The sequence below is a fragment of the Babylonia areolata genome, chromosome 14, assembly GCF_041734735.1.
Source record: "Babylonia areolata isolate BAREFJ2019XMU chromosome 14, ASM4173473v1, whole genome shotgun sequence".
Lineage (NCBI taxonomy): Eukaryota > Metazoa > Mollusca > Gastropoda > Neogastropoda > Buccinidae > Babylonia > Babylonia areolata.
The window spans coordinates 20,501,727-20,529,399 of NC_134889.1; the positions used below are offsets into that span (position 1 = coordinate 20,501,727).

Below are 27,673 nucleotides of genomic sequence, written 5' to 3' on the forward strand. Positions count from 1 at the left end.
TTCATCCTGATTTCATTCCTTTCTCAAGAACTTTGAATGGAGGCATCAAACATGTCTGGACTCCCTGGAAGTTTTACAGGCCAGGGGAAGCAATCACACCATTTCCCTGCCAATACTGTTTGCACAATTGTTCCCCTTTACAACACGTCGCTGTTCCATAAACCCAAACTCTTGCATCTACGATAAAGTTTTCTTTCTTTATTCAATTATTACCTCATTTATCTACCGATTTTTCTGCTTGTTTTTGAAATAATTTTCTTTCTTACTGTATTTCTACTGAGCTTTTTTTTTTATGGAATTTTTTTTCATATCTTGTATTTCCTTTTCTGACTTATCATCAAGTAAAAGATCAGCAGTATGTTATAACTGCAAAAATAAACCAGTCCCACCCTCTCTCTGTGGATGCCATCACCTCCACACCACATCTCCCTCTCTGCGATCAGCTTCAGATCCACAGTGTTTCTGTGCTCCCAGAAGACTCAAAGACATTCCACAACTGGCCCCCGCTCCTCCTCCAGACCTTATACTTGGCACAAGCTCCTGCTTTCACTTTGTCAATCTCTGCACTCAGCTTTTTAAAGTTTGACCTTAATCCATTCCAGCCTGGGCAGGAACGCCATACTAATGCAGAAAAAAAAGCAGTAAATATATTGTCTTTCCTCCAAATATCGTGCTGACACACTCGGAAATACTGTAGAACTTAGATCCCTTTCTTTGTGGTTTATACATAATCAGAAAATGTGAAAACAGCTGTAATGAGATCAAGTCTGACGCCAGAGCAATATTCAAACACAGGGCTTAACGAGTTAAAAAAAAAACAACCCAAAAAACCAAGCTGTTTCCAAAATAGTTCCCTCCCTCTTTACTTTTCTATTTACATGTATTTATACATTTTTACTTTCAGAATTAGTTATGCATGCATGTGAATGACTGGAGTGACAGTGCTTTCTCTCGTCTCTGCACAAGATTCAGCACAATCTAAACACTATTATCATAATACAGTGTCCTCACCTCGAAACAGTTCTCCACCCATTTGCTCTTGGGCATGTCCAGAAAATTGGTAATGTTCTTGTCCTCACGACCGTGAGCACGGGTACTGTAACACATGCACACACACAAACTTTCAGCTCTTTAAATAGGAGAATCATTTCCAATTTACATTAAAAAAAATATACATACGTAAGTTTATGACATGGGTATATCATTTAAACGCTGGCACATGCATGAACACATGCATGTGTAATCACATGCACACACTATCACTCATGTGCACACAAGCAGGCACTCACACACAAACAAACACTCTCCTTCTTTCACATGCATGCAGATACATGACTGTGCGCACACGCATGTTTACGTCTGTAACTTAAATTTTTCCATGAGTGTGATGTCCAGTCAACAACCCAGAGTCTCGACACATACATCTCCCTCCAAACCAGCATTCAAGTGTTGATGACGTGTAGTGTGATGTCCAGTCAACAACCCAGAGTCTCGACACACACATCTCCCTCCAAACCAGCACTCAAGTGTTGATGACGTATAGTGTGATGTCCAGTCAACAACCCAGAGTCTCGACACACACATCTCCCTCCAAACCAGCACTCAAGTGTTGATGACGTATAGTGTGATGTCCAGTCAACAACCCAGAGTCTCGACACACACATCTCCCTCCAAACCAGCACTCAAGTGTTGATGACGTATAGTGTGATGTCCAGTCAACAACCCAGAGTCTCGACACACACATCTCCCTCCAAACCAGCACTCAAGTGTTGATGATGTATAGTGTGATGTCCAGTCAACAACCCAGAGTCTCGACACACACATCTCCCTCCAAACCAGCACTCAAGTGTTGATGACGTATAGTGTGATGTCCAGTCAACAACCCAGAGTCTCGACACACACATCTCCCTCCAAACCAGCACTCACATACTGATGACGTGTAGTATTATGTCCAGTCAAAAACTAGAGTCTCAACACATCTCCCTCCAAACCACCACTCACATACTGATGACATATAGTGTGATGTCCAGTCAACAACCCAGAGTCTCGACACACACATCTCCCTCCAAACCAGCACTCACATACTGATGACGTGTAGTATTATGTCCAGTCAACAACTAGAGTCTCAACACATCTCCCTCCAAACCAGCACTCACATACTGATGACGTGTAGTGTGATGTCCAGTCAACAACCCAGAGTCTCGACACACACATCTCCCTCCAAACCAGCACTCACATACTGATGACGTGTAGTATTATGTCCAGTCAACAACTAGAGTCTCAACACATCTCCCTCCAAACCACCACTCACATACTGATGACGTGTAGTGTGATGTCCAGTCAACAACCAGAGTCTCGACACACACATCTCCCTCCAAACCAGCACTCAAGTGTTGATGACGTGTAGTGTGATGTCAAGTCAACAACTAGAGTCTCAACACATCTCCCTCCAAACCACCACTCACATACTGATGACGTATAGTGTGATGTCCAGTCAACAACTAGAGTCTTGACACATCTCCCTCCAAACTACCACTCACATCCTGATGATGTGTAGTGTGATGTCCAGTCAACAACTAGAGTCTCAACACATCTCCCTCCAAACTACCACTCACATCCTGATGACATGTAGTGTGATGTCAAGTCAACAACTAGAGTCTCAACACATCTCCCTCCAAAACACCACTCACATACTGATGATGTGTAGTGTAATGTCCAGTCAACAACCTAGAGTCTCAACACATCTCCCTCCAAACCACCACTCACATCCTGATGACGTGTAGTGTGATGTCCAGTCAACAACCCAGAGTCTCGACACATACATCTCCCTCCAAACCACCACTCACATACTGATGACGTGTAGTGTGATGTCAAGTCAACAACTAGAGTCTCAACACATCTCCCTCCAAACCACCACTCACATACTGATGACGTGTAGTGTGATGTCCAGTCAACAACTAGAGTCTCAACACATCTCCCTCCAAACCACCACTCACATACTGATGACGTGTAGTGTGATGTCCAGTCAACAACTAGAGTCTTGACACACATACAACACATCTCCCTCCAAAGCAGCACTCTTGCACTGATGGCATGTAGTGTGATGTCCAGTCAACAACTAGAGTCTCGACACACATACATCTCCTTCCAAAGCAGCACTCTCGCACTGATGACGTATCGTGTAATGTCCAGACAACAACTAGAGTCTCGACACACATACATCTCCTTCCAAAGCAGCACTCTCGCACTGATGACGTATCGTGTAATGTCCAGACAACAACTAGAGTCTCGACACACATACATCTCCTTCCAAAGCAGCACTCTCGCACTGATGACGTATCGTGTGATGTCCAGTCAACAACTAGAGTCTCGACACACATACAACACATATCCCAAACCACCACTCTCGCACTGATGACGTGTAGTGTGATGTCCAGTCAACAACCTAGAGTCTCAACACATCTCTCTCCAAACCACCACTCACATACTGATAACGTGTAGTGTGATGTCCAGTCAACACCTAGAGTCTCAACACATCTCCCTCCAAACCACCACTCACATACTGATGACGTATAGTGTGATGTCCAGTCAACAACTAGAGTCTTGACACATATCCCTCCAAACCACCACTCACATACTGATGACGTGTAGTGTGATGTCCAGTCAACAACTAGAGTCTCGACACATCTCCCTCCAAACCACCACTCACATCCTGATGACGTGTAGTGTGATGTCCAGTCAACAACTAGAGTCTTGACACACATACAACACACATCCCTCCAAACCACCACTCTTGCACTGATGACGTGTAGTGTGATGTCCAGTCAACAACTAGAGTCTCGACACATCTCCCTCCAAACCACCACTCACATCCTGATGACGTGTAGTGTGATGTCCAGTCAACAACTAGAGTCTTGACACACATACAACACACATCCCTCCAAACCACCACTCACATACTGATGACGTGTAGTGTGATGTCCAGTCAACAACCCGAGTCTCCAACACACACACAAAACATCTCCCATCCACAACCAAAGCAGCACTCACGTGTTGATGACGTAAAGTGTGATGTGCATCATGAAGGGGAGGATATGCACGTTGCTCTGGCGGCCCCCTCCCCCACTCTCGTTGCTGAAGGAGCGTTCCTGGGCCAGCCGCAGCAGCAGCAGCTTGATGTCGTGGATGGTGTAGGTGTAGCCGATGTCCCGCACACCTGTGCACTCCTGCAGGTAGTTGTTGTGCCTGAAAACCCCACATATACCCACAGCCGTTAATTCAAAGGGTTTGAAGATAAAACACCCACAACCTATTTTTATTTTATTTTTTTTTTTTACATTGGTCTGAAGGGAAACATCCACAGCCTGAAACATCACTTTCGTACAGCTGTTTCGTTTAATGTCTGAATAACCAGACTTTTGAGATTTTCATGGCTTTAAACATTGCAACAAAGATACAGCTGTTTTTGCTGTTTTCCTTAAAATACCAGAGTCAGAAATATTAAAAGCCTGAAACATCATAACATTTTTACATGTTCATTCATTATTCACTTTAACATCTTTTCATTAGGAGTGATATCAGACATTTTTTTTACACATTTCCACAACAGATACGTCTGTTCTGGAATGGCAGGGTTACACATGTAAGCTCACCTGGCCAGACAGGCAGCGAAGACAGACTCCTGGACCTGCGGTCCCCACAGGGGCAGCAACCCATTGCACTTGGTGTTGGCGTTCTGCAGGGTTGCGCTCTCCCACTCCTCTCGGCCCCGCGCATGTCTGCAACACCACAGTCATCATCACAGTCATTGCTGGAAACTCTGATGAGGGGAAGATCTTCTTCCTTCATGGGCTGCAACTCCAAAATTCATTTCTATGTATACAAGTGGGCTTTTAACTGTATGACCGTTTTTACTCCGCCATGTAGGCAGACATACTCCGTTTTCAGGGGTGTGCATGCTGGGCATTTTCTTGTTTCCATAACCCACTGAACGCTGACATGGATAAAAGGATCTTTAATGTGTGTGTTTGATCTTCTGCTTACGGATACACAAAGGGGGTTCAGGCACAGGCAGGTCTGACTCATAGTCACAAGAGAATCATCAATAAAGAAAAAAACCAATGAAATGCACAAATACACACCATCACCACAATCTTTGATCCAGTCACACATTCTCACACACACACAGTGATACACACACACACAGAGCCTCTCCCTCTCCCTCTCAATCACATACACACAAGCATAACCACCACCCCTACATATGTCACAACAATACCCTTTCTTCCAACACTTCTCCATTCCTTTTTGATCACAACTCCTTGAAAATGAATAAAAAGCAATAAACAAACCAACAGATAAATAACTGTATGAACTAAATAATTTACAAAAGAACAAAGAAAGAATGAACGAAACAAAGACAGAAACATGTAAAAACAGTCAGGAAAAAGATCAATCATTCTTTTATTATATCCCTGCGTCTTGTTCACATCACATGCATCGCTAAAAGGAAATTTTCTTCCTAAAATTATGTTTAACTAACATACTTAACCGTGACCCACTAGTGCAAACTCCGGCAGGGGTCTCGATTCCTGTCCTGTGCAAACTACTACCCGCCTATGCGGAGAAAACGAAAGTAGCTACGGCCGATAACCTCCCAAAGTAGGCTACCTCCCCTGTGCATCCCTGACTGGCACTGCTAAATGGTCCTTGAGCCACAGGGTAAGTGATAACATAAAAGCACACTCCTGTTATTACTAACATGGTTTTCAGCTCTGACCTGACAGCAGCAGTGTGGCAGTCAACATGGACCACATTGAAGTGGGACACAGTGGAGTAGCCCGGGGTTTTACGCGGCTTGTTCTCGTACTCGTCCAGGTTGCAGCGCTTGGAAAACGTGTACACTGCCAGTACCTGCCAAGGTGTCACACACACACACACACACATATGGTCATAAGTCTGGGTGAACAGCACAAACTTATTTCACATTTCGTTCATCACTGTTACCTTATAGTCCAGCCCACCATTCAAAGCCATTTCAGGACTGAAAAAATACTGTCAACATCACTCCTATAACGACCAGAAAAAAAAAAAAGAAAAAAGAAAAAAAAATTCACCAGGAAAGGAAAATTAACAAGTCATATTCATGTGCGTGAACCTTGAAACATGTCTCTCATGTTGACCATTCTGTCATTTTTTTTGCCAAAGGATTTAAAAAAAAAAAGAAAAAAAAAGGAGACAAATGTAAATATAGGAATCAAGAGAATCTGAGTGCACTGGTTGGAATCACGGCTTAACCGCCCATATTTTCTCCCCCTCCGCAAGACCGTGAGTGGTAGTCTGGACGCTAGCCATTCGGATAAGACGATAAACCGAGGTCCCATGTGCAGCATGCACTTAGCACACGTAAAAGAACCCACAGCAACAAAAGGGTTGTTCCTGGCAAAATTCTGTAGAAAATTCCACTTCGACAGGAAAAACAAATAAAACTGCACGCAGGAAAAAATACAAAAAAAATGGGTGGCGCTGTAGTGTAGAGACGTGCTCTCCCTGGGGAAAGCAGCCCGAATTTCACACAGAGAAATCTGTTGTGATAAAAAGCAATACAAATATAATCATAAAACAAAAACAAAAATCAACCAAAAACCTTTTCTCTTTTTTATTAAATTTTTTTTTTTTTTTTAATTTATGAAGAAAACACCAGAAATAAACAAAACACTGACAGACACAAACAGCTTCCACCAGCCCACAGGTGAGGTGGGAGGGGGACCAGGTGAGTGGCTACCTTCTGTGGCTGGTAGCGGTAGCCCTCCCGACAGATGCAACAGGTGAGCCCCGTCTCCTCCTTCAGGTCCTCCATCTGCTTCAGCACTGAGCTCTTCACCGTCACCTGCCCCTTCTCGTTCGTCTGGAGGATCACACACACACACACATCACCATGTCAGTGGTAGAAAAAAAAAAAGCTTGTAATAATAATCATCATCATTACTGTTATAATAATAATAAAATTTATAATAAATAATGATAATTATAATGTATCTATATAGCGCATTCAATCCTCTCAAAGCGCTTTACAATAACACATCTTTCAGACACGAAGCACATAAGAACACATACACACACCTCACCATGTCAGTGAAAAAAGCTTATACTACTGCAACTGCTACTACAACTGCTGCTAACAATAACAACAACAACAATAATATTGATAGTACAATTATATAACGCTTTCAATCCTCTCAAAGCACTTTACAATAACGCGTCTTTCAGACACAAAGCACACAAGAACACACACACACACACACACACACAAACGCATACTATTCATATCATGTTGCTAAAAGGCCAGCTGACTGCAAAAAAGCCATTTCAGGGTTCACACACACACACACACACACACACACACACACACACACACACACAAACAAAAATAACTAGACAGTGAAGTGTGACTGACCATCATACACACACACACAAAACAGAACAATTCAAACGGACAGCGAAGTGTGACTCACCGTCATTCCCAGGGCACCCAGGTGTTTCTTTCGCACAGCCATGGCCAGTCGTTTCTTCTCCGCTTTGGTCTCCTGGCGTACGTCTTCAATCTGCAACGACAACGGTCACGCAATTCATTATGAACCATTCATACCTGATTGGAGGCGAGAAACCGAGGCAGAGCTGAAGCAGCAAGGGACCAACTGGACTGGAATGGCCAGAACAGAGTGCGATGGCGAGGGGTCGTCGATGGCTTTTGCTCCACCAGGAGCGATGGGCATAATGATTGTCACAACTCATGACAATCTCGCTTGGCGTATGAGAGGTACGGGGATCGGTACCCCGCATCTCCACCAAATTGTCACGCTCTATAAGAGAGCAGACTAGAAACCCCCACCCAGCCCAGCACTAACACCCATTGACAGTATATGATTCATACATGATTGATACCCCTGACACATATTATGCAAATAAGTAGTTGAGTTGATGTTATCAATAATGCAATAAATTTGCAGTAAAAATAAACAGTGGAAAGTAAAACATGAAAAAAATATATATGGATATTTATTGAAAAAAAAAGTACTTGATTTGAAAGATATACTGTCAAACAAAACTGTCAAAATCAGGCTTGCTCTAGCTACAAGTATTCTGTACCCTGCTAAACTGAGGGAAAACTCAGACATGCCCATGAATAAACAATCCAGGCACTCAACTGGTTCCATCATTGCAAGGCTGCTTCAAACCCTTGATATTTTGTAAATGAAAAGCACTGATGAGGAAGATTATAGGGGTACGCTGAGGGAGCAAGAAGCAGAAAGAACTGAAGAAAGAAAGATGGAGACAATGAGACAAGACTCCACCCCTTCACACAATGAAATATTCACAACACCGAGACCCCAGCAATGACCAGCTTGACCTCAAAAGAGAGCAAACCAAAAGGTCACTGCACTCAAGCAACAGATAGTGGAAAAGGTACAAACTGATCTAAAACCAGCAGCATTATTTCAAACCTTGTGCCCTTCCAGGTGTGTAAAAATCAACAATACACGTTTGCTGTTGCTTAATATCTAACCCCATAAACTGCTATTAGATCTGGTTTAACAGACAGAACAACACTGTGTGTGAGTGAGAGAGAGAAAGGAGCAAGACAGAGAGTGACAGCCAGCCTAGAATCAAGCCCACCCACCTTCTGTGCAGCTGAGGGGTCGTCCCTGAGGGCGTCCAGAAGGTTCTCAGCCAGAGTGCCCACGTGTTTGTCAGAGGACACCTGCTCCAGCTTGTGTAGGATCGGCACACACTTCTCCGCTATCAGGTGCTGCTCAACACACACACACACACACACACACACACACACACACACACACACAGAGTTACAGGCACACTCGGAGACATATAAGGATACATAGTTTAATTCACGCACAGTTACATGCACACTCAGAGACACACATAAGGATACAGTTTAGGTCAGACAAGAAAACACCAACACAAATAAACACTGTGTAATGTGTGCGATAACATGTGTATGCAATATGTAAGCATACTTATCTCATGTAAGGAAATATGTTCACACACTACAAAAAAAAAAAAAAAATAAAGTAAAGATGACTTGTAAAGCGCCTTTCTCCTTGTATCTGAGGGGAGCACAAATTACTTTACAAGATGTACATATGAATACGCAAACAAACATATAGACATAAAGAAAAACAATGAACTTAGTTAACTACTCACAGATATGGGGACCTGGTTTGTAAATAATAATAATAACAACAATGATGATAAAAATATTATATGGTGCTAAATCTTATGAGTTCTCTCTCTCCCAAACAGCCTGCACTCACTCTTCATATCATCTGTCAGACAGACAGACAGACAGAAACTCAAGGAACTCACAATGGTCTTGGTGTGTTTGATACACAGCCCAGTCAGAATGCGCAGAGCGTAGGACAAACACGGCTTGCTGACAAACTCCTTCCACACCTCAGAGTCCGTTCTGAAATGATCACATCACACTGACTACCCACATACATACTCCTGTAATATTTGTATGAGGTTTCGTCTCTTCCCTCTGTCCCTAATTCAAATGTATCTTCCTTATTATGCAACAGGTGCAACAGGTCAAAACGTTATTAACTTGATCTACTCTAATTCTGCTGCAATCAAACAGTTCTCCACCAGTAACTTTTTGAATGAAATCCTTTTCCAAACTCAGGTCAGTTCAAAATCATATCCAAGCACATGTCAGGGCTACGTAACATTCCAGAAAACTGTCCGCAGATAAACATCTCGAAGTAACTTTAAACAAACAACAACAAACAAACAAAAACCCATACCTTAATTACACCTGGTCTATGTTCTAACAACGTTTATTGTCTGAATGCTGACAAAGCTTGTGAAATGAACAGCAGATATGTACATCCACCTTACTATGAATAAACACCTGATCTGCTTCAAAATGTCAAAAGCCACACAAATTCTTGTCACGTACAGAAGACTAACAGGATATACATTCCCCTGCACCAAAGCTGCCTTCAACATCATGAACAAATAATCACCATGAGAGTAACAAACAGAACTAATTCGCTGGCCACAGTTTCCACCAGGCTGACAAGATGCCAAGATCTCTACATTTTAAACATTACCCAAGATATTCTTGGGTCAAGAAAGGGTGTCAATTAACTCACGAGAGCATGGTCTTGATCTGAGGGGCATGCCTGAGGATGTAGTCGACAGCCTTCTGCACCACACCATGGTCATAGATCACATCCTTCAGTCTCTCTCCATTGGCATTGCTCTGTAAAGGAGAGATGGGAGGCTTGTCACAGTTTTGGGCTTGGTGTCAGAGAGACAATGACCAACTTTAATGTCAGCAGCGAACATGCTATTTGGCATGGGATAACACATCTTGTCTTCTTTTATCATTTTGAAAGCAAAACGTCAAAAATACCGAACATAAAACAAAGAAATCATTCATGAATAAATAATATCAGAGAGGTGTCAGAGAGAGAGAGAGAGAGAAAGAGATTGACAGACATAGTCAGGGAGTGAGAGACAGACAGACAGACACAGAAAAATGGACAGACTGTGCAGATGCATTTGTGTTTAGGAAAAAAAATGTTTATCATAAATACAGTTATTAATTATGTTTTCTTTCCATCATAAATCTGTGTACATCTGTATGTATGCAATCATTCCTTTATTCATTCTGTCAAGCATTGATCAGAACTTTTTTTTATCCAGTATGCACACCGTGTTCATCCAGATACAGTGATATACAAGACATTGGGAAACAAAAAACACAAGACACTTAGAAACAAAAACAAACACTTAATAAAAGAAACACACACCTCAATACCACAGGCAATGACAGAGAAGCAGTCCAAGTGATTCTGTTCGTCCTGTCCTTGTTCTTTGTCAAACCTGAGGGCACAATTGTTTCTTGATTAGGGTACTACTACTACTACTACAAGTAATATTACAAAAACAAAAACATGAAATCCTGTATCAGGCTTGAAATTCAAGGAAACAAGACCACTCACAAAATCTGGGTCTAGCAAGTACCAGCAGTATTCAGGTCATCAGGAAACTTTTCTTTTCAATAATTAGTGTTATATGAATGAGGATACTTGTCCTTCAAACGTACAGGCATAGATATATTCATAAGTACATTCGGGAATTACAACTAGAGTTTATTAAGGCCGAAGCCCCATATGACATAAAAAAAAACCCACAAAGAGATATAGAACATGTCTATATGAGTGTATATGTATGTATAACTGAAACCCGACTGAATGACACAGGAAACAAATGACAAGTGCGCAAATGGCAGCTGTCAGTTGGCTCTACCCAGGTAGGCAGCCTGTTGTGCAAATGACTGTGTTTGCAAGGCGCTTAGAGCTTGGTCTGTGACCGATGATAGGCGCTTTCGAGCAGGCATACTCATAGAACAGGCACAACAGAAAAGCTTGAGCAACCTCTTTCAAAATTGGCAGTCTCAGGATGCGTTCTTTAACATCTATTTCACACAGTGCAATTTCAAACGATTGTCTCAAAGAACTTTCATTCGTCATGTACAGTTTTTCACACACCACCCCACTCCTGACCTGTCAAAGTCCAGGTAGGGAGAGAAGTGGTTGATGAGCACCAGCATCTTCTCGGGGTCCCCGAAGGCCAGGAAGGGGATGAGGCGCATGAGGGCCTGCCGCACGCTGGGAGTGGACTGCACAAAGCTGCTGTTGATGCGGTCCAGCAGCATCTTCAGCTGGTCACGGTCACCGCACAGCTTGGAGAACTCCTGTCAAAATAACAACACTCATCATCATAATGTGCATTTTTATATAATGCCTGGCATGCAGCTCTGAGCTTCAAAAACTCCTGTAGGGACATTATTACATTTATATATCGCTAAACATGCAGCTGTAAGCTTGGGGAACACCTGTAGGGGCATCAATATCACTACTACTGATAATAATAATAATGTACATTTATATAATGCTAACCCTGCAGCCCTAAGTTTGGAGAATTCCTGTAGGGGCATTACAACAATAATAACCATGTGCTATTTATATGACATTAATCTTCTGGCTCTATGCTTCGAGAACGCCTAATATATACTTCTTTCTTTCTAATGTATTTCACACATTTCTTCCATTCTCTCTTCTTTTTTCTGGCTGGCTGGAAGAGAGCCACTTACGCTGTACAGCTCTGGGGGCTGCTCACTGGCCTCCAGCAGGATCACCTCCAGGATGTTCAGGATCTGTTCCGTTATCGTCTGACCTTTCACCCCGGAGCCACCCTCAGGCTCCGCCCACAGTGCCTATGTGCACACAAACATGAACAGGTGATGTTGAGTACCGTCACATTTCTAAACAGAAAAGTCAGGATGATACTACATGACATCATCCATCATGATGCCATGCAAGAGGAAAATGCACCACAAAACAACACAAAATGATAAAACATCAAGTGACACACAGTATGATAATCATATTCTTCAACATCTCACACATAAATAGAGATTCTTATTCAATGTTCATGGACTGCAATCCTCTCATTCATTTCATTCCATGTGTTGATTTTACATATACATCATTTTTTACCTCACCATTCAAAATCCACAATCCATTTTGGGGGTGTCTCTGCAGATATGCTCTCGATTCTTGAACCCACCAGAGACTGACACCGGCTACAGGATCTTAAACATGTAATTCTGATCTTTTGCATGCATTTATACAAGAATGGGATTAACCCCCTGAATGCTACTGATGAGTATGCTGGTCAGTGAAGGGCTGTCACATCTCTGAGGTAAGACAGAGGTAGCTGGTGAGGATTATCAGTTGTCACTCTGTACTAGGACTTCCTCCTGGGACTGTACTATTTTTGTTCAGAAACATTCTATTTTGTTTTATTCTATTTTTCTTTATTTGATTCAAATTTATTCTGTTTATTGTCGTCTTGCTATTATATTTATTCTTGAAGCTCTATGCACTTTAACCAAACTACTGAAATAGTAGTTAACTGCATTTTAAATTTATACTTAACTAATTTCATTTCTTCAAGTTTCAGCAGTCAAGCGGTTAAGACGCAAGCAAATCTGTACATTACTGACCTGGAAGAGTGGAGAGAGAGAGAGAGAGAGAGAGAGAGAGAGAGAGAGAGAGAGAGAGAGAGACACACACACACGCACGCACACACACAAAAAAAAAAACAACCCCCAAAATCAACTTCCCCTCTAAAACCCACCAGGCACAGATCCCAAGACTCAAACCCAGGCCCCTCAAACCCGACAAAAAGACTGACAACAGCACCAACTGTGAAGCAGAGAAGAAAAGCCACTCACCAGGTTGAGGGCCCCCAACATGATGTTGACAGTGTTCAGCTCTGGACGGATCAGTTCCTGACGGTTGACCTTGACATTGACCGCGTAGCTGAACAGCTTCAGGAGCACGCACATGAGCTGCCTGCCCAGGACCAGGTCGCGCACCGACGCCAGCCTGCAACAAACCATTTTTCATACATCAGGTGAAAAACAAAGTGCCATACCAGGTAAACTAAAAACTGAAACCAATTACATCCCATACCTGATTATAACACTTGACAAGGATTTCAATCAAATTCAAAAAAAGGGCAGCAAATTAAAACTGACAAGCAGTTTACAGTTTATGACAAATGATCATGCAGATTGTTGGGTCAGTTTGGTTTTCAAGGCTAATTTCTGCTACACAGAAGACAACAGCAGCATCTAAAGTCAGGGCAGGAAATCTGAGAAATGAAGCAATATTAACTGGCTGTAACTTTGAGTGGGATAGCCTGTGTTATGGAAAAGCATTCAAAATAATTTTCAACTGCCTTCTTCAGATTCTCCCTCTCATTCATTTATCTTATTCAATTATCATCATCATTTTCTTTTTTTTTTCTTCTTTTCTTTACTTTTTTGTTGTTGTTTTTTTGGCAGTGATTGTGGTGGAGTGGATCTGTAACTCCATAGGCTTTATCACTAATCTCATGTACCTTGCAACTCAGCCAACCATTTCACACACACACACACACACCATCAATATATACATGCACACAAGATACACACAACCATGATACAGTCAAATATTGCCTCCACCTGTTTGCTCTCCAAACACCTTATGAACAGAGACATGTAAAAGTAAGTAAATGAACACACACACACACACACAAATACACACACACACAAACAACATAAACGCGGACATGTGGAAAAGACACTGACCTCTCCTACACACACACATGCACAAATACACATATAAGAACGTGCGCACACACACACACAAGCGACCGCATACACACACACATGCACACACACCCACACAACAAACCAAGCAAAGCAGACAAGTGAAAGAAGAGACACTGACCTCTCCAACATGACAGGCAGACCCCCACACTCCTTCAGTTCCGCAGCCATCTTGAACACTGCCTCCTTGTCAATGTCCTCCTCTGTCACACACACACACCACACACATGGAGACCTCCTTCTTCTTCTGCGTTCGTGGGCTGCAACTCCCATGTTCACTCGTATGCACACGAGTGGGCTTTTACGTGTATGACTGTTTTTACCCCGCCATGTAGGCAGCCATACTCCGTTTTCGGGGGTGTGCATGCTGGGTATGTTCTTGTTTCCATAACCCACCGAACGCTGACATGGATTACAGGATCTTTAACGTGTGTATTTGATCTTCTGCTTGCATATACACACGAAGGGGGTTCAGGCACTGGCAGGTCTGCACATATGTTGACATGGGAGATCGTAAAAATCTCCACCCTTTACCCACCAGGCGCTGTCACCGCGATTCGAACCCGGGACCCTCAGATTGACAGTCCAACGCTTTAACCACTCGGCTATTGCACCCGTCACATGGAGACCAACCTCAGCACACATCACTCTCCTCTCCCCTCCCCATTCCCTTTCTTCCTTCCATTCCTCCACCCCCTCATGCACAACTTTTCAAATTCCTCTCGTACTCAGTACTACTATTATTATCATTGTTGCTAATTGTCGCCTATCTGATCACACAGACCTGCTGTATTACTAAAAAGAAACAACTTCAGCTGGAAAAGCACAGTGCATGTTGCAGATGCCACTACAGACTTCCCAAAGAGAGAATCGTTTCATTTGTCTTCTTTTTCTTCCACTTCACCCTTACTTTTTGTGAAGAGTTACCAGGGCACCGCATAGAAATTATTATAACTGTTCACCAGTTCACGTCATTAGTACAGTTTTAAACAAAATAATTCTTACACACCAAGATCTTGAAAGTTTTTTTTTTCAACCATTCTTTCCATATTAGCTGTTTATTCAAGTGCTATCAAATGTTTATATGTCTGTATACTGGGCACAGGGGTATCATGTGTGTGAAAATGTTCAACTGGAGGACAATGTTTGCCATCGTAAGTCAACAAAACTGCTCACTGTACCGTTACTAAGTACTGAATCAATTCTAGACTGTCTTGCGAACCAGTTGAACTGACCATTCCCAGTGTCCAAAGAGTTGACCATGTCTTCCGTGGCATCTCCAAGCAGACCTCGCATGCGGTACACAATGGGCATCGGTTCTCCCTGAAACACAACACACACATCCTTACTACACAAAACTGGCCAAACACCACACACAAAAAAATAAACCATACCTTTCCACGCTTCTGATGTTGGTATGGAATACATTCTACATCATGTTTGAATGTTTCACATTAGTGACACTTCGTCACTTGAGCAAGAAATAACTTGTGGATGGGGTACTGTCTTCAGAAGGCTGAACATATTTCTAATTTCAAAGCAGTATTAATTATTGGAAAGAACAGGAAAAGCACTTTAAAACAGAAGAAAACAACAGAAAATGAACAAGTCATATTTATGTGACAAGTGATATTTATTCATTTTGCGGAAAAGGCTCACACTAGCTCATAATGCAACTTGCTCACACAATGCACTGAAACTGGTTCTGTGCATGTGTTTCTGAAATAGCTTTGTCTTCTTTCCCTTGACATTTTGTCCTAGTTCACTTTAGATACTCACAAACTACTACTTCCATGGGCATTCATCTCATAGTTGTTTTTTTAATGAGAGGGACAAATATTTGATTCTTCTTCCTCCTTGATAGAGTGCCACTACCCTTCACAAACGCCAAACACCATCTTGAACAGCAACATTTAAAAAAAAGTATTACCATGCGGACATAGACCCAATACACCACACACACACATATAACACACACTAATCACACTACAAAACTCACAAACACTCCAACCTCTTCCTCTCCACCCCTCTGCAAACACACGCATACACACACACACACATACGCGCACACGTGTACACACACATAAACACGCACACACACACACACTGAAAAAACAGAAAATCCAGAACACACCTCTCCATGTTCAGGCAGCCAGACTTTTTTGTAGACCTCCTTGACAGGCAAGTCCAGACTGATGATCTTCTTGTTCACCAGCAGCTGAAGACACATGCACCAATAACATATGAACTGACCATAACAAACAAACGCTCCTACATTATGATCGAACAAAGCGACTGAAAAGAACCAACTTGTATGCACCATGAAGAAGAAGCACAACAACAACAACAAAAACCTCTGCCAGTTACCTTAACTACTGCTGACCTAAACACAGATATCACTTTCAACTTTCATGGACTTAAATCCCATGCACAGACTGAAGTGGAGTGTGTGCATGTGCATGCTGAAGACTGAGTGAGGGAAAGAGAGAGAGTTTGTGTGCATGTGCATGCATGCTGAACTAAAAATGAAGAAGAAAGCACTTTGCTGATAAAAAATAAAACATACTGCCTTCAGCATAAAAAGACTGTATGGCTACAAAGTAGTAACAGTTTTCTTTTGTCAAAGTTCTTACTCACTTCTTTTAAGACATGCTACCAAACTTTACTCTACAGCCAGCAGCCAATCTTATGTGCACTGTTTTGCTGTTTTGTTTGGTTTGCTTTTTATTTTATTTTATTTTATTAAAACAAAACTGTTAAGTATAACGTAAGTATAATGCAACAAACAATTCTCAAAATAAAAAAAGAATGTGTTCTACACTGCCTAACAAGTATCTGTAGTGCATGCATTGTATGAACAGACACAAGTTTACCTCCATTCCTGTGTCGTCCTCCAGAAGTGCCACCAGCTCACAGTCTGTCAACACAATCAATGACCAACAATGGAAAATGAGTCTTTTTTTTTCATTTTTTTTTTCATACACATAAGAAACGTAACGTCACTGAAACAAACAGTGGTGGTTTTACAGTACAATAAAACACTGTCAACAGTATCTAAGAAATTATAAAGTAGAATACTTCTCCAACTAAAAAAATAAAACAAACTGACAACCTTCATCATGAAAATTAATTACAATGTGAATTCATAAAGTGCCTGATCTCTGACCAGGGCTTGATGCACTGACATCTTTTTCTTTCTTAACTTCACCTACTAAAAAGAATTTTTCTTCCTAAAATTACGTTTAACTAACATACTTACCATGACCCACTAGTGCAGACTCCGGCAGGGGTCTGATTCCTGTCCTGTGCAAACTACTACTCACCTATGCGGAGAAAACGAAAGTAGCTACGGCCGATAACCTCCCGAAGTAGGTTAAAACGGTGTTTTTTTCTTCTGGCTTATCACCAACCTTCTAATCATTACATTTAAAATTTTCCTTCACTCACAAAAAAAGAAGGGGGGGAAAAAAAAAGTCTCAATTTTTCATCTGATAACAAAAAATAATTCCAATACGTCACTCCTCTTTTTTCTTTTTTTATCTCCAACTGACCTTGGCAGATTTTGTTCTTGATGTCCCTCATGAGCGGGCCCAGGCCTGGCTCGTTGGAGCTGTAGGGATTACCCAGCATCCTCCCCTGCAGGAAGTCTTCCTGCTGAGGGTCCTTCTCCAGGATCATGAAGAACTCGCCCACGTCGTTCTCCTCCTGTTGGTGCACAACAACAGAGCCGTGGAACTCACTGTAGGACTACAGTTCACATCTCAAACTAGCATGCAGGTAAGATATGCATGAGTACATGCATGGAAACATGAAAAATACTACATTGCCTGCCTGTGTATAATATCAAAGGGCATGCAAATACACACACACACACACACATACACACAAGCAATTTGCTTTCTCCTTCAAGGCAAATCCACAAATAAACACACATATATGTGCGAAAAACCGGAACACACAAATGACTGCACAAAATTACCACAGTACAAATAAAATGCACTCTTTCACATTCACTCTAAATGTCACTTTCACAGCCGCTACCACATTATTCGCTTAAAAACAAAACTCTGGTATGATTTCAACTACAGATACTTAAATACACATCATGATTTAACCAGGATTCTAGACCCAGAGATTCATTCCAGACTGAGATCATTGCACACAGTTTCTTTTCATGACACAGCCACTACTTTCCATCCATAAGAAAACAAAACACACAAGTACAATCCCCAAACAACAACAAAACTGTGAAGCATACATACAGGGTAGATGATGCTGCAGAGGCGTTCAAAAATGAAGACAGGCGAGCGGTAGTCATCCAGGGGGTATTTCTGCACAGTCTGCACGCACACGGACATGAACTCCGTGGTCTCCGACTCAGTACCTGTCGCACAGAAAAAAAAACAATAGAAAAGGTTTCAATGACAGTAATGACAGCTACCAACATATACAAAACAATGAATACACCAAAAAAAATCACCACAAAAGTCTGTCATAACATTCTTACGACATCTCAGTCCCTGGAAATAAGAAAGAAAAAAAAAATTCCCAGCAGAATTTTGTTCCATGGAAAAGTTTTGTTGCTGCAGGTTATTCAGTATGTCTAGATGCATAGTGCTCCCGTTCATTATTTTGTTTATCATCTCTGAAGGACTGGCAGACAGATCTCTAGTCAAGGTCCTATGTCCATCAGCGTCAGCTCCACAAATCCTCACAACAAACACAACCATTCACCACCACAACAAACCACACCAAAACCTACCAGTAATTAGCTCAAATCCTAAACACACACACACACACTACAAATCCCAATAACAACAACAACACAAACACACATGCACACACCTACCTTTTGGGGGTGTGTGTCTAATAATCAGCAAATAATGAAAACACAAACAAACAAAAAAGAACACACACAAGCACACACTCATTCCACATCACCCGTACCCCCCACCCCCCACACACACCAACCCCCTACCAGTGGTCAGCTCCTCCAACAGCTCCAACAGACGCTCCTGAGTCTCGTCGATGAGCTTGGTGCGCTGCACCACCAGCTTGCGCAGGGACAGGTAGCCGTTGAGGATGAAGCCCACCAGCTTGTTCTTGTAGTGGTTCTTGATCTGCTCGTGCTCCACAAACAGCCACAGCAGCTCGGTGAGGGCCTTGAGGGCGTAGCCCTGGGCCAGGTCTGAGCTGAGGGTGGTCTCCTCCAGGTGCTGCAGGTGCTCCACTTCCTGCAAGGGGGGGGGGAGACAGGGGGGTGTGACAGTGGTGAGAGGAGAAAGAGAGGAAGTGAGAAACCAAATGTGGGGAATGAAATGAAATATTAACTAATCAGGGTACTGAGTAAGATATGGAATGAAATGAATTTTTATTTAACCTGGGTATTCAGATAAGCAAAATATTCCTGGGGTACAGAAAAAAAACCCTGTAAAAACAAACCAAGGTGGGTATATGGAAAATGTACTCAGTAAAGAATCATCAGAGAAAAAAAACACACACACAAAAATAAACCCCACCAAAATGGAGCCCTAAACAACACAGAAGATGCGAATGTAAAAAGACATGCATGGTAAACAAAAAGACTCTCTCCCTTTCACGATAGAGAGCCAGGTCCTAAACAATGTGGCGAGATGAGACCAACAGACAGACAGACAGAAAATGAGAGAAAGAGAAAGAGAGAGAGAGAGAGAGAGAGAGAGAGAGAGACTGCAAAGAAATAAAGCAAAGTAGAAATAAAAAGCAGGTACAGTGGTTGAAGGAAAAAAGAGAAACAGACAGTGATGTATGCATGCAAATAAGTGTTAAGTGTTTCTGCTTGCAATTGTCAGAGTATGTTTGTGTGTGTGCCGGCATGTGAGTGAGCATGTGTGCGTGCAACTGTATGCAATGGTGTGTGTGTTTCATGTACATTATGGAGCTAAACCTGAGCAAATATGGCTTTGAAATGCAGTTTTTATTCTGGTGCTGCTTTTCTTTCTTTTGACCTTTCATCCTTTCAGTTTGCCAAAATTCTTCTCATCTGATTTAAAATGACTGAACGGTCCAACATAAATCTAAACACACCACCAACCCACCTAAGGAAAAAGAAAAAAAACAAAACATCATCTCCTCAAAACCCAAACCTTGCCATACGAGATAATAAGAGACAGGTGAACTTCCACCCCCTGTACAGATACCCTTGTACACCCAGACAACTCTCTCACCTGTGTGATCAAGGTACCCAAGCGCTGGAGTACCCCTTTCACAGCCAGGTAGATCTTCCAGTGGGCAGGTGCAATCAGCCGCTTGTACAGTGCCAGGAACTCATTGGCACACTCCCCACTGCGTCCCACCTGCTCCAGACACCTGCAGACAAAAATGGGGTGAGGGATGCAAAGGGGAGGTAACCTACTTTGGGAGGTTATTGGCCGTAGCTCCTTTCGTTTTCTCCGCACAGGCGAGTAGTAGTTTGCACAAGACAGGAAATCAGACCCCTGCCGGAGTCTGCACTAGTGGGTCACGGTTAAGTATGTGTAGTTAAAAATGGTGTCGACAATACAGGCGATATTCTGCTGAACTTATCATGCATTTTTTTCCCTTCTCCCCCCCACACCAAATCCTTCCTATGATAAAAGCATACTGCCTGGTTCCCAGTGTCTGGAGCATCATGCAAGCATCAGGTGCACGTACTGCTTCCCTTTTGTGCACATTCATTGGTTTCCATGAACCACATTCTGACTTCCATCACTTGCACTCATTCCTGGCATCTTCTCACCAACCAAACACATTCTTCATACTCCTCACTCACACGTACTATCTTTAACCACTCTTGCTCATTTCTCACTATTCCTGCACCTCCAAAATTCTTAGTATACCAGAACACACACTCAGTCCTCTATTTATCATCTATTTATTATCTATCATTTTCATTTAGTTTTCATTCTTTTCAAAGCAAGGTGTGACCTAGCTTACATTAACCAGTCTCCACTCTTTGACACAGGTCTCCTTGAAACTGAAAAATGGTCCTCGCAACCTGCCTGCATCCTCTTACCTCCATCATACATATTTTCAGCCTCTTACAAACATCATCTATACACTGTCATACCTTTATACCCCTTACAACGTCCCAGGCCCCATCACCTACCAAGTCAATGGGCATGATAAAAAAAGTTGTTAAAATACTGGGTTAAAATACTACTAAGGTTCTGGGTTCGAAGATCCCGGCTGAGCCCGATGGGTTAGGGGTGAAGATTTTTCTTATCTCCCAGGTCAACATTTGTTCTGAGTTGCTAGCCCCTGAACCCCTTTAAGTCTCATATCAACAAAATCTTGTAATCCATGTCAACATTCAGTGGGTTAAGTAAACACAACATATCCAGTATGCATACCCTCTCAGAATGGAGTGTAGCTACCTACATTTGCTACACTGCTGACAAAAGAGATCAGTTGATACCCTGGAAATGATATTAAATTTTCATCATTTTTTTGTTTTCTCAATGTCTCCTGGTTTTTTGTGTTTATTTTCTAAATGCATTAAGTTCTTTGCTGAATGATACAAGTCAAAGGGTGTTATAAAAAACAACAACAAAATTCCAAGACTTTTCCAGACCCATATTTCTCCAAAACGTTTCCAGCCTTGGAAAATACTTCTTGCATTTTTCCAACACTTCTTCCAGACTTCCATGACTCTGCAAGAACCCTAGCACCTAAGCGAATGTGTAGAAGTTTCAGCCCACAAACTGGAGAGAGAGAGAGAGATAGAGAGTAGGAGAGAGAGAAACTGGAAATGGTTTATTCATGTAAAGGCCATAGCCCTAAATCAAGGGTGCGTATGTGACAAAACAGACTTTTGCAAAGACAAATATTGATAATGTCAACTGTACAGAAAATGTACATTTTACTATGAAAGCATTATCTCTGATTTTAAAAGCTCAATACAAAAACATACTGAAATTCTTAACAACAGTTTCATTAAGAATTAAAAAAGAGTGAGAGAGAGAGACACAGAGAGAGAGAGAGAGAGAAACCCCAGAAAGGAGACCCACCCTGTGAGCATGTCGATGACCTCCTTGCGGTGGGAGGCCAGCTGGGAGATGGACTCCACCACACTGCAGGCCGTCTGGCGTGCGGAGCGGGAGGAGGGGGAGAAGATGGCCGTGTGCAGCCAGGTGGTCTGCGTCAGGCACACCGTCTGCTCTGGCATGCGCCACATGCGCTGGCGCCATCGCCCCACGTACTTCTCCGTCAGGTAGCGGGCCCGCACCTCCTTCCTCTCCTTCAACTTCTCCTCCTCCGCCGGGGTCACTTGGGGGACACAGCGGTACAAGGTGGTGTTGTAGTGTACTGTATTGTGTTGTGTTGTATTGAATTGAATGTTTGTACTGTATTGCATTGCATTGTGCTGCATTGTGCGGTACTTATTGTGTTGTGTTGCATTGTATTTTGTATTGTACTGAACTGTATTTTTGACTTCTCCTCTGCTGTGCTCTTTTGAGACACATCCGTATGGAAAGAAATGTATTGTGCTGTGTTCTGTTATGTTGTATTGTATATTTTATTATCTATGAAAATACTCCTACATTAATCACATGAATATAAAGGCCTGTTACCTTTTTTCTTCTCTTTCTTCTCATCCTCTGCTGTGGTCATTTGGGACACATCAGTATGGGGTAATGTGTTGTATTGTATTGTATTGTACTGTTCTGCACTGGATTACTGTATTGTATTGTTCTGTATTGCATTGCATTGCATTACATTGTGCTGCATTGTATTGTATTGTAGTGTAGTGTAGTGTACTGTAAAGTTCGGTCTATAAGCCGCGACTTTTTACCCCAGCTTCAACCTCTGCGGCTTATACAATGATGCGGCTTATTTGCAGATTTTAACGATTCCGGGAGTGTCACGTTCTCGTCTATTCTTACCTGCCCTTCAACTCACCAAATTATGATTTCTGTCCATGAATTTTTGGATGAGCTTCAGGATAGTGTGCTAACTGTTCACTTTTTATAAATCAAATCCGCACACATTAAAGCCTTCAGATCAGCAATCAGATCTACTCTGCTCAAGTGTACACCCTCATCATGCTGAAAACACGACATTATGCCTATGATGCAGCCTTCAAATTGAAGGCGATCGACCTAGCAGACGACAGTGCAAGCGACGAACCAGCAGCAACCTCCACCTTCATGTTCATGAAGTGAAAGCGAGGCTGAAGTCAGTGACAAGATGGTGGAGGAAGCTGTGCTGGTTCTCTTCAACTCGGACACTAAAGACGAAGATTTTAGTGGATTCAGTGACCAGAATGATGTTGAATAAATGTGACTATCCCTAATTTATGGATTTTATTTTCGTTGTGTTTATTTATTATTTTTTTGTGGCACTAGCAGTATTTTCGCTTGCTTTTCTTTGTGTTGTTCCCGCGTGTGTTTATTTCATAACCTACAGTGTCGACAGCTTTTCCGTAGTATCAGTATGTGTTCCGGTACCTGAAATAAGTGTGGCTTATAAACTGGTGCGGCTTATGTATGTATAAAGTTCAATTTTTTCCAAAATTTAGTGGGTGCGGCTTCTATACCAGTGCGCTCAATAGACCAAACTTTACGGTAGTCTATTGTTGACTTCTCTGCCATGCTCACTTGGAACATATTGGTACAGAGTGGTATGAAGTATTCCTTCATTATTTACATGAATAGAAAGGCCTACTTTTTTCTTCTCTTTTGACTGCTTCTCCTCTGTGGTGATCTCTTTGTGACGTGTAAGTGCAAGGTATTATGAATTAAAATGGTCTGAAAGCCCTCCTCCATACACATATTTATAAGAAAACCGTAAAGTCTGGAATCCCTGCCTTATAATTACTAAAGTACTGGCAAACATTTTGAACATCTTAAACTCAAATATTCACCATCCACTTAAAACTTTTCTGTAGAATATCAATCTACACGATAAACATAATGTCAATTGTAGGTCAGCAAACAACAGATAAATAGATCATCAAATCAATCAAAAACTCGTCACATAAAAGAAAACGTTTGTGTAAACATCTACAAATTCAAGCACAACAATTTGAAAATATTCACAAGTGGTATAACATCGAGGACTTCCTTCACACCATGCACCCCCTTCCTGTGACCAACCTCTGGTGGGTAGCCGTTTCTTCCAGTTGGTGAAGGAGTAGTCCGGGTCCCCTTCCAGCCAGCGACGAACGTCCATGTGGAATCGGGCCAGTTGTCCCTCCGCTGGGTCAAGCTCCTCCTGTGCCAATAAAAAGAAAAAAAAAGAAAAAAAAGTGAAATTAAAAATAACTAATAAATGTTTTGTCATGACCACTGATTTCCTGATAAAACTGAGTTCATTATCCCCTAGACTGCTGGGGCAAAAAAAAAAAAACCCAACCCAGTAGAAAGTTGTGTTTCAAGTCATAATATCCAGACAAATCAGTGTAAAACTGAGGAAATGGTCTGGAGATGTACCCACTCTCGATCAAATGTGTGAATTTTTTTCAGCCTTCCAGAGTTATTTCCCTTCTTTTGATAATGTCATCAGTGACATCACTATGACTGTGAATTCTACCAACATGGCAGTCAGATGGATACTTTACTTTACTATACTACATGAGACAACTTCAGTAAAAAGTAGGGCTGTTCACTAAAACAGCAAAAATAAATGGAGAATTGTTGATTTAATTGGTCAAACAAAGCTTCATTTTCATTCTTCCAGAATCTGTAAATGGCTCAGTTTAGAACGCAAACTGTACCAAGCAAGAACAAACGAAATCAGAAATGTGTATCAGAACAAGAATACTTGTACCAGGTCCACAGAAGAATGAATCATGGTACGAGGTGAACGAGTTAAACCCAGGGGCCAAAGAAGCACCCCCCCACACACACACACACACATACACATACTCTGTATCCACTGACCCTTTTCTTGCCGAGGAAGGTGACAAGGTCCTGCTTGATGAGTCCCTGCAGGATGCGCAGACAGGGCAGAGTGATGCTCTCCATGATGATGGGGCTCCGCATGTGCATCCCCATCAGGAACAGACGCATCACTGGGCACACACGCGCACACACATACTGTATGACAAGAAAGAAAGTTGTCATGTTATCCTAACCCTTCCATCACCATGAGGATAATGCCTGTGCATCTTTCCCTACCTGGGTCTTTTTAAAACAGGAATCTTCTTCTTCACATGTTAACAGGATTTTTTTTTTTTAATTATTTTTTTAAAGATTTCTTAACTCATTCAGACCTGAGCCTGAGCACGGCTATGGCGTCAAAATTTTATTTTAATGAAAGGTGTACAGTTGCTACATACGCATAAACAGCAAGCAAACTTCTACAGTATTTCTGGCTGTGCTCCCAGGTTTTGATTTGGAGGAAAAACTGGTCAATATGTTAAATATATTTTCTTCATTTTTCTGTACCAGTATAGCAGAGGAACCTGCCGAGGCTGTGAATTCCTTTGGGATGAATGGGATAAAAACTTTACAATGAGTGATCGTGTAAGTCACTCACATACTGCCTCACCTGTCAATGTTTACAACAATCATTTTATATGTCTCTGTCATAATTAAAAAGCCTTGTATCCATCTTGGAACAGTATAACACTATACAAGTAGAGAATCATGACTTTCTTGCCATAGTCATAAACAAAACTTGCACAAAAAAAGGAATATGCTCAGAAGTGCTCTCAAGTTCGTCCCTTATCAAACTGTATACACTTCATAGAGGAAAGGCCAAACAAAGTTTGATGAATCAGGATCTGATGCCCACACTCCCCTCCAAAGTCCCTTGAACACACACAGTCAGAGTCAGCTCTTACCACATCGGACACGTTGTTCCCAGCAGGTGTCTTCCTGTTGCAGAGAACTGGACAGCAACATGATTTCATGACGCACAGACGACGCCTGCACACACAACAGAACTTCTGCAGATTCCATCCCATTTAGTAATGTACTGTATTATTGACTACAGTATCAGTGTAACAACATCTGCATGGTCCACCCTACTCTCTATAATACTGTATTATATCCTGCCATATAAGTGCACCAATTACTGCATATTTCACCCTACTGTCTACAATACTATATTATATCCTGCCATACAAGTACACCAATATCTGAATATTTCACCCTACTCTCTACTATATTATATCCTGCCATACAAGTACACCAATATCTGAATATTTCACCCTACTCTCTACTATATTATATCCTGCCATACAAGTGCACTAATATCTGCATATTTCACCCTAATCTCTACAATACTATTTTATATCCTGCCATACAAGGGCACCAATATCTGAATATTTCACCCTACTGTCTACAATACTATATCATATCCTGCCATACAAGTGCACCAATATCTGCATATTTCACCTACTCTCTACAATACTGCTTCATATTCAACCATATAAATGCACTAATATCTGCATATTTCACCCTACTCTCTATAAAACTGCACCATATTCAACTATATAAATGCACTAATATCTGCATATTTCACCCTTCTTTTTATGATACTATATCATATCCTACCATATCTGTGTAATAAGATCAGCATATTTAATCCCTCTTTCTACTGTACTGTATCATATTCTTCTACTCTGTCTAATCAAACCAAAATCATTATCCCACATTATATGATCAAGTTTGACTCAAAACTGCTACTGCCTGCCCAAAAGCTCAAACTGCAGCAAAAAAAAAATAGTACAAAGGCTCAAGAAACTGGAGGACACAGACGAAACATCAGTACCAGAAAGTATCAAGCACATGCATAAAGATAAACTCGACACCTTTATTCTCTTTCACATGTACGCATGCAGTGTCACATGTCACAAACACCCACACCTCCCTTTCATACTCTTTCACTGCATGCACACAGCTTCACACACAAACAGCACTATACACATGCACAGACTTCCCCCAAACTTGTAAAGACCCCCTCTACCTCTGCACCTGATCATTCCCCCTGCTCCCAAAGCCTTTCTCACACACACATACCATATCGGGGTTGGACTGGTGTCCCTTCACAGCAGCGGTGATGCGAGTCATGATGAGGTTGTTCATCTCCTCCGTGGCCCGGCGGTTGTCGCGGGTCAGCAGACACAGCAGGGATCGAACCTCCAGGCGCACGGACAGGGCCCCATGTCGCAGGTTGTAGTCAATGAGCTGCTGGATCATCCCCTGGGAGGACATGACAAACTGTGTGCAACACTGAGATTCAGGGTTCATACCGTGTGAGGACATGACAGACTGTGTGCAACACTGAGATTCAGGGTTCATACCGTGTGAGGACATGACAGGCTGTGTGCAACACTGAGATTCAGGGTTCATACCGTGTGAGGACATGACAGACTTATGCAACACTGAGATTCAGGGTTCATACCGTGTGAGGACATGACAGACTTATGCAACACTGAGATTCAGGGTTCATACC

The 27,673-nt window shown here is 42.0% G+C and overlaps 1 protein-coding gene across 6 annotated transcripts in view; it reads right to left on the reverse strand.

Moving 5' to 3' along the window:
- Nucleotides 1-27,673, reverse strand: part of LOC143289901 (E3 ubiquitin-protein ligase UBR4-like) — a 154,119-nt gene that overhangs the window by 15,785 nt on the left and 110,661 nt on the right. For all 6 annotated transcript variants that reach the window (XM_076599140.1, XM_076599138.1, XM_076599135.1 and 3 more), the window contains 26 exons: nucleotides 27,238-27,420; nucleotides 26,058-26,142; nucleotides 25,153-25,283; nucleotides 24,367-24,484; nucleotides 22,279-22,537; nucleotides 20,458-20,599; nucleotides 19,230-19,485; nucleotides 18,514-18,635; nucleotides 17,803-17,956; nucleotides 17,125-17,168; nucleotides 16,386-16,469; nucleotides 15,487-15,574; nucleotides 14,373-14,454; nucleotides 13,331-13,484; nucleotides 12,185-12,307; nucleotides 11,595-11,785; nucleotides 10,839-10,911; nucleotides 10,176-10,285; nucleotides 9,385-9,484; nucleotides 8,681-8,809; nucleotides 7,515-7,604; nucleotides 6,785-6,907; nucleotides 5,780-5,913; nucleotides 4,653-4,778; nucleotides 4,051-4,245; nucleotides 1,012-1,096 (listed from right to left, as the gene is read on the reverse strand). In XM_076599140.1, the coding sequence (XP_076455255.1) occupies nucleotides 1,012-1,096; nucleotides 4,051-4,245; nucleotides 4,653-4,778; nucleotides 5,780-5,913; nucleotides 6,785-6,907; nucleotides 7,515-7,604; nucleotides 8,681-8,809; nucleotides 9,385-9,484; nucleotides 10,176-10,285; nucleotides 10,839-10,911; nucleotides 11,595-11,785; nucleotides 12,185-12,307; nucleotides 13,331-13,484; nucleotides 14,373-14,454; nucleotides 15,487-15,574; nucleotides 16,386-16,469; nucleotides 17,125-17,168; nucleotides 17,803-17,956; nucleotides 18,514-18,635; nucleotides 19,230-19,485; nucleotides 20,458-20,599; nucleotides 22,279-22,537; nucleotides 24,367-24,484; nucleotides 25,153-25,283; nucleotides 26,058-26,142; nucleotides 27,238-27,420 (3,381 nt within the window). The remainder of the gene's footprint in view (nucleotides 1-1,011; nucleotides 1,097-4,050; nucleotides 4,246-4,652; nucleotides 4,779-5,779; nucleotides 5,914-6,784; nucleotides 6,908-7,514; nucleotides 7,605-8,680; nucleotides 8,810-9,384; nucleotides 9,485-10,175; nucleotides 10,286-10,838; nucleotides 10,912-11,594; nucleotides 11,786-12,184; nucleotides 12,308-13,330; nucleotides 13,485-14,372; nucleotides 14,455-15,486; nucleotides 15,575-16,385; nucleotides 16,470-17,124; nucleotides 17,169-17,802; nucleotides 17,957-18,513; nucleotides 18,636-19,229; nucleotides 19,486-20,457; nucleotides 20,600-22,278; nucleotides 22,538-24,366; nucleotides 24,485-25,152; nucleotides 25,284-26,057; nucleotides 26,143-27,237; nucleotides 27,421-27,673) is intronic.